This window comes from Bison bison, unplaced genomic scaffold (genome assembly GCF_000754665.1).
Source record: "Bison bison bison isolate TAMUID 2011002044 unplaced genomic scaffold, Bison_UMD1.0 scf7180017863977, whole genome shotgun sequence".
In the NCBI taxonomy this organism is placed as follows: Eukaryota; Metazoa; Chordata; class Mammalia; order Artiodactyla; family Bovidae; genus Bison; species Bison bison.
Window position 1 is genome coordinate 210707 of NW_011494549.1, and position 8057 is coordinate 218763.

Sequence of the window (8057 nt, forward strand, 5' to 3'; positions counted from 1 at the left end):
TTTTTTTTTTAACTATTTATTTTTTTCCCTTTTACTGGAAGACCAGTTTAAGAGACTGCACTAAGAGGACAGAGGCAGATCAGTAAAATCCAGCCACCAGAGCCACTTTGTATCCTGTCATAGTGCTGCTGTCCCCATGCGTGCAGAGAACCCCAGTTCATCTTGCATTCTGTCATTCTGTAGAGATGCTGTCTGCCACGCTCCCCACAAGAGTCTGCCAGATTTTAGGAACATTCACACATTCACACTCTCACTGTTGGCACAGATGCTCGTCTCTTTGGAAGCTCCGTTGTTAGGGTCTGAGTGAAAGCCCACTGCTGTGTCTCCTCCACTATAGAACTCTTCTGCCTCTGACCAACTCTGACCCCAGGTGAGAAGAGGCTTCCCACATATCAAGCAGTTTTTCAACCTCAGCTGAGTGTCCTTCAGTTCAGCTCAATTCTGACACCATACTTGGAGAGAGTGGCAGGTCCCACGAGTTAAGGGCTCAGCCCCATGAGCCTGCCCCTATCCCAACTTCAGATGCCAATCACAGGTCCAGGCTGTCACCTATGCTTCTGAGCAACCACCCCAGGACCCCCTCCTGGGGTTCAACTAATTTGCTAGAGCAGCTCACAGGAGTCAGAAAAGCAATTTATTTACTTGATTACTACCTTATTGTAGAGGATATAACTCAAAAACACCCAGATGGAAGACATGTAGGGGGCATGGTAGGGGAAAGGGTGCAGTTTCCCTGCTCTGTGGGCACCATTCTCACATCTCCACCTGTTCACTGACCAGAAAACTCCATGAACCCTGGATTTCTGGGTTTTACAGAGGCTTGGTCATATAGGTGTGAGTGATTAAGTCATTGGCCATTGGTGACTGACTCAATCTCCAGCCCCTATCTCCTCCCTGGAGGTCAGAAGTCGGGGGTAGGACTCAAAGTCCCAACCCTTTCTTTGCACTCAGTTTCCCTGGCAACCAGACAGTATTCTTAGGGCTGGCCGAAAGTCACTTCAAAAATGCGTGTTGAAAAGGGGGCCTATTATGAGTGAGAAGGCACTCCTTTCACCTTCCTGGCTCTGGAGCTGTTTCTGGGACCCAGAACAAATGACCGAATTCTAGAACTGCTGTTCTCATTCCCCCATGCTCCCAGCTTCCTTTGGTATCACTTCTCTCCTGTCTGAATACATCCTTTGGCTGTTTCTTTAAAGCAGGTCTTCTGGCTCTCAATTCTCTTAGTTTTCCTGCATCTGAGAATGTCTTTATTTCACCCTCATTCCTGAGGGATATTTCACTGGATATAGAATTCTAAGTTGACAGTTCTTTTCTTTCAGCACTTTAAGAAATGTGCCACTTACTTCTGGCCTCCATAGTTTCTGATGAAAAAAATGCATTGGCATATGAACTGTCCCCCTGTAAGTCACTCTCACTTTTCCCTGGCTGCGTTCAAGATGTCTGTTAGTTTTCATCAGTTAATGATGTTATCTGGGCTTGGATTTCTTGGGTTTATTCTGTTTCAGCTTCACTCAGCTCACCTGGAAGGATTTTAGCCATCATTTCTGCAGATGATTTTAAAGCACTACACTTTTCCTCTTCTCTTTCTATGATTCCTATAACACAACCTGGAAACTTTTCTCCAGCCCTTTTCTGTTCTTCAGATTGGATGATTTGTATTGATCTATTATTTTTATTTTGTCATCTTCAACCTGCTATTCTGTCTATCTAGCAAGGTTTTTTAATTTCAGTTGGAGTATTTTTCAGTTCTAATATTGTCACTTGATTTTCCTATTATCTATTTCTCTACTGAAAATTTCTAGTTTAATACTTATTTCAAGAGTGTGATCATTCATTTGAACTTTTCAATAACAGCTTCCTTCAAGGCTGTGATGGCAGCTACTGATTGCCTTTTTCCATGATAGCCATTTTCATGGTTTCATATGCTGAGTAATTTGGAGTGCCTCATAGGTATTTTGAATATTACATGATGAAATACAACCAAGTCCTATGGAGAATGCTGGCATTTTTGTTTTATCAAGTAATCAATCTGTTTAGGCTCAGGCCCCAAGTCCTGGCATGCTGGTTCCAATGCCAGTTCAGCCTTCAAAGCTTTTGCAGTGCTCTTTGGACCTGCCTCACATGTACAGAATTTTGTGGTCAGTCTGAGACCTGAGGAGGGGTCTGTCAGGCAGCCCACTCTCAAAGGTGCTTGGCTGGCTAATTAGGATCAGGGGGACAGTATGAACAAGGAGAGCAGGTGAGGGAAAGCTGGGGAGTTACAGAATATGCATAGCATTATTCCATATTTGTGCAAACAACAACAACAACAACAACAACAGTGTATATGTACCTCCAAGTGCCTGGGAAAAAAGGTCTGGTTTCCTCTAAGAAGGGATGTAGAATATTGGTGAGGGGGTGGTATTGAAAGGAACTTTGACTCTTTACTCTACACTTCTCTTTGAGTTAGGGCTTCTCTGGTGGCTCAGTGGTAAAGAATCTGCCTGCCAGTGTAGGAGACTTGGGTTTGATCCCTGGGTCAGGAAGGTCCCTAGAGAAGGAAATGGAAACCCACTCCAGTGTTCTTGCTTGGGAAATCATATGGACAGAGGAACCTGGTGGGCTACAGTGCATGGGTTCACAACGAGCTGAATGCAACTGAACAACAAATCTCTTTAAGCTTCTTTTGCCCATGCCCTATCCCTTTTGTAATTTTCAAAGCAATAAGGTATGAGGGAAAGACTGGGAAAATGTGGAGTTTAATTCAAAGTGTATACACAGAAAGTATCTCTTCCTGGATGTAATATACCTTACTAAATATTTATCTAATGAAAAATACATTTAGGAGTCCATATAATCATCGAATTCTCTTCAACCATTAATGTACTAATCAGAATTACTGCCCACAAAACAGAAGCTTAGCCTGTAGTATTAATGAACTTTATTCACATTTTTCCAAGTAACTACAATATTAAATACAAGCTAAAAGCAACACACAGTTCTTAGAAAACACAGCCCCAAATGCCCACCGCCTGAGCTCTGTGACTGTAGGTGCCCGGCCTTAGTGCCTTCAGAATGTTAAAGTGAGTGCAGTGCTCAAAATACACATACCACAACAACACAGGCAGACAGCTCTGAAAAACAGTTCTGCTAATTATAAAGAAATCCAAAAAGAGGCCTCTAGTGTCTTCACTCAGGTGTCCTGACTTTCAAAATGGAAATAAATGATAAAGGAGCAGCTTTCTCCTCTCACACCAGCAGGCTGGGAGGAAACCTGGGCCTCAACCCTGGACGTGGCTCCTCTCACGGAATTTGGTACTAAGTAAACAGAGTGGACAGCTCCCTATTCAGCCTATTGTACAAAATCCATTTCAAATTTTATACATGGTTACACGTTTAGGACCACTTTTTAAATACTACTTAACTGATCATAAGACTATGGTAAGGACCCATGAGTCGGGCATTGGCAATTTGATCCCAAACCAACTACAGAATCAGACTGTATAAATATTAGCACCATTTTTTATCTAGTCCGGTGAAACGTAAGAGTGTCCACTGAGCTATTTTCCACTGAAGTAGTCAACAAGACAGTTGTTTTCACTTTTAACATATGCTTGGCCCCTCTTCCTCTTTGCCAGCAATACATTTGAACACTCTGATGAGCAAGTTCTGACATTTCCGCTGATGAAGTTGACGTCCGCACAGCCTCAGCGCTCAGAAGCCGCCTTTCTGCTGTGCATTGTAGCTGGGTCACGCAAACTCAGCCAGCTACGACGGGCAACAGAAAGGCGGCTTCTGCTGTGCATTTTAGCTGGGTCACGCAAACTCAGCCAGCTACGACGGGCAACAGAAAGGCGGCCGTTCAGTGCTGAGGCTGTGCGGATGTAGACATCATCAGCGGAAATGTCAGCACTTGCTCATCAGAGTGCTCAGAGCTTTCAGATTACTAGCAATCTACATCTGATGAACCAATGACAAAGCTATTTCATAAGAAGCACACAAATGTGTGCTTACTACATTACGAGCAATTCAGATAAACTACACCCTATTTTACTTTTAGTAGACTTTAAAAGAAATGTATATAGGTACTTGGGAATTTTCTGGCCATGGGGGAGTACAAGCATTTGACACCTCATAAATAGAGCAGTCTTCTAGGTTTTAAAAGCAAGAAAAAGGACAGATTCCTATTCTCATTCACCTCAGTCCAGCAGAAGTATTCAGGTGTTACCTAATATTTTATTATTGCTTTTAGTAAACACAGAAAACATGTTACAAGTTGTTTTAATTAAGAACTTAAAAACTAAAATTTTAAAAGGAGACTCTTATGCAGCAGTTATTTCAATCTATATTTTAAATATCACTGGATTCTCAGTTTCAAATTTTTCAACATGAAAGGCAATTTTAAATTACCTCGCTGTTTCATAAGCTGTCTTAAGGAATAAGAACATGATCACAATGACATTAGTGAGAAGGAAAAAGTAGGACATCAAGTTGTTACAACTTAAAATTTTTTGTAGGTTCAAAAGATCATCTTTACCCCTAAAGAGAAAGAACAAAATGAAACCCTAACCAACCAATGGCTTGGACACAGGAAGGGGACTCCCAGTTACTTCATATTGACTCATTCATTGTTCATGCACATTAAAAACACTTTAAAAAATCTTGTTCATTGGTCCTCTACTTAAAAGGGGGGGAAATACTGGCCAATATCACCCTCTAGGTTCTTCCAGATCTGCATGTGGAGTTTGCAGTAGTAATTAACCATATTAAATACAAGTCTGTGTTTTAAAGGAGAGAGTCTGGCTTGCTCAGGGTCTTGAGGGGTCGGGTTTCTAAGGCAGTCCATCAGTGTAGACCTGAGCTACTCCCCACAGCCTCTTCCTAAGACTGTCAGCTACAAGGGGAACAGAACACTGGAGCTGGTAGTTGAAACTATACATGCCGGAAGTGGTCTTAAAGGCAGTTCCCACCACATTACCACAGAAATTTCATCTTTAGGTACCTGGAGTGTTTAAGGATTATAATAACAGCAAGATTCACCAGAATCCCTAGCAAGGACATTTTGGACAACACATAGACCTTTCTCTTACTAAACATACATCATAGTGACTAGGAGAGCTCTCTATATATTCACCTCAAAATAACGCAAATATTTTAAGTTGTTTCTAAAAGCTCATGATTCTTCAATACAAATTTGCAAAGCTTAATATGATTGTGTAAGATGATACTGTGTGAAGATTTTACATGGAATGAAACATTTTTGTAGAAATCAACCACAATACTTTAAAGACCCAGAGTAAAAATATCAAGGAAATGCTCAAATGCACATCAAACACCAAATTTTCATTCACACATCTCTACATGGTAAGTTGGCAAAGAACTTTTTTCTCTCTCATCAGGAATTTAGCATTCATCCTTACTGTAGATTCCTATCTCTGCTGAATGGAAAAAATGTTTCTCAAAACCACTTTCTACCCCAAAAGCAAATGTACTGGAGAGAAGGAAACACTTCATTGAAATGCTCACATCTATGCCCATACACACAGCAGCATCCCCTCACATTACCTTCTACACAAAACCTACCAGCTAGGAACCTGTGAGGAATGTATTTCAACCAAAAGTCTGAACAATGTGCATCATCAAGGCTTTGTTATTGGTAATTCCATGGAGGAGAAAAGTAGGGGTGATCCACATCTCTAATAGGTAGCTTAAAATCTGTCCCCCACTCCCGGTAAGCAAGACAATCTCAATTTACTAAGTAAAAGTTCAGATTTTAAATTGTAAGTATCATTGCTAAACTCTTCTAGAAGAGGTAAAAGTCCACAGTGGGTGACTGCCAAAAGGCGAGACTGTAGCAAGTGACTGGTACCCATTAAGTGTCCTTAAAAAATCTCAATTAAAAAGTGACTCTTTGACTCAAAAGAAACTTCAGTACTACTTCTAAACACTTCATTTACTGGAATGCACTTGAACTAAACTATTAATATAAGTGCCTAGATGACAATTTAAAGAGAAAAGATGACCCTCACCCAGCCCGGATAGTTCTTAAATATCACAGTCCACATGAAGTGGTACTTGAACTGAAACGCAAAAAACATTTAATTGTTTAGGAACTACCAATGTTCTACAATACTTTAAACTATACATGGAATCAAAAGTAGTGTTGAAACTCACTTTTAACTTGATGTTCAAAGCAAACTACACATAAGGAAAGGGAATCTTCTGTGGCAAGCTGGCGTGACCTTACCAGCTATGGAATCTGAGAAGCTGTTCAGAACAGGAGGAAAACAGGCTTCACCTAAACTGAGCATAGATACTGAAGTTAAGCATCTGTCAGCCATTTAAAGGCATTTGGTGTCAGTATCTTAAAAGATTAAGATGCTTTAAAACAAAACCCTTATAAGAATATCAAAGATTTAGGGAATTCTCCTCATAAATAACCAAATTTCTATGGCTTCAGTTGTCACCCTACTGCTGAGGTAGGTGACCAGGATTCATCAAAAGAGACAATCTTTTGGAAATTCCCCAAGAAAAATCTTGCATAATCAGTTGGTTTCTTAAACCTGTGTCCAATTGCTTTTGATAGTTTTTGTCTTGTTCTTTTCTTTCATTTACACTTTTAAAAAGAGGTTGTCCAAGCAACTGTTCCTTCCCTCAAGCTCTGGCAGAGTAGCATCTCATATACTCTGTCATCCATGGGTTCTCTGAGGAGGCAGGCTTGACCCGCCTATTTTTCTCCACATCAGCAGAGTGAGCCCGCTGCCTCTGAGCCGCCAGCCTCCTCTTCTCCACCTGCCTTCTGCTCTTGGCTCGCAATGCTGATTCATGGATCTAAGGGGAGTCAGAATGAATGAACAGTCACTCAAGTGGCTTTGGCACTAATTTTCCAGAATATTCACAATGAAGCTTCCTCCAGGTCACCTGCAGCAGGGCAGAGGCAAGTCAGTCTCACCATATTCAGGACTTCTGTGAATAAAAGTTTCTCCAGAAGAGCCATTCCCCTGAGTTCTGTCTTACCCATTGTCAGCAATACAGAAACTAGGCAACAGAAAATGTCCACCGGACTACATTTCAGTTTAAATGGTAAGCAACTAATCTACATATGCCTTGAGAAACTGCCTCTGGAAAAGGATTGGAACTCCTTAGCATTAAGCAAGAATAAGTATTCCATTGAAGGAATTTATATATTTTATAGCAAAATACTAAAAGATTTCAAGATTTTACCGCCTAGGTGTTTAATGAACCCCATTCAACTTAACTCCACAGGATTGCCAGAGGACAACTCTGTTATCTCAAATATCACTCCAAACAACACTATCTGCTAGAGTTCAGAAGTCTGTTCAGTAAACTTGGACTGCAGTATTTAATGAGAATTCAAACAGCCTGCACCTCTGCTTCTCTTCACTCCTTCTTTGCTTTGGGCTGGTGGATGCTGTTAGCACTAACACAATCATTGCTGTATGACCCCACACGTGAGGCGCCCTCATCTGCCTTGTTCTCAGGTCTTTGCATGGGGACATGCCAGGCCTGGGTCCAAGGAGAACTAAACCTTGGGGGAGGGATGATCAGGGGACATGCAATCACTCTAATTTAATCCAAAGAGAAAACAGGAGTCTAGATAGATGTGGAGAACCACAGAAGATGTGATCTGATAGACAGATAGCAACAAAGGGGCTGAGGCGTGAGATGCCAGTTATCAAGTCCAACAGAGCAGGAGCCTCTCAGGAGGCCAGAGGCAAATCTAGACTGGCAGCTGCTAGCCCTGGCTGTGCCCCTCGGCTATACCTCCTGGGCCCCAGGAACTTGAGAGCCCTGCGTCCTGCCCCTTCTCCACCTGGGTCGGTGTCAGTAAAACCTTCCAGCTACCAGTTCAGTTCAGTTCAGTCCCTCAGTCGTGTCCGACTCTTTGCGACCCCATGAACTGCAGCACGTCAGGCCTCCCTGTCCATCACCAACTCCTGGAGTTCACCCAAACTCATCTCCATCGAGTCAGTGATGCCATCCAGCCGTTTCATCCTCTGTCGTCCCCTTCTCCTCCTGCCCTCAATCTTTCCCAGCATCGGGGTCTTTTCCAATGA

General features: G+C 42.1%; 1 protein-coding gene across 2 annotated transcripts in view; it reads right to left on the reverse strand.

Moving 5' to 3' along the window:
- Nucleotides 1–2905: 2905 nt before the first annotated feature.
- Nucleotides 2906–8057, reverse strand: part of CCSAP (centriole, cilia and spindle-associated protein) — a 19982-nt gene continuing 14830 nt past the window's right edge. The window contains exons 3-4 of one of the 2 annotated variants that reach the window (XR_824737.1): nucleotides 3938–6810; nucleotides 2906–3632 (exon numbers count right to left, since the gene is read on the reverse strand). Coding sequence is in view for 1 of the 2 variants with exons in the window: in XM_010833959.1 (XP_010832261.1) it covers nucleotides 6634–6810 (177 nt within the window). In the remaining variant the exon portion in view is untranslated. Of the gene's footprint in view, nucleotides 6811–8057 lie in introns of both variants that reach the window. The other variant, XM_010833959.1, reaches the window with a different exon arrangement.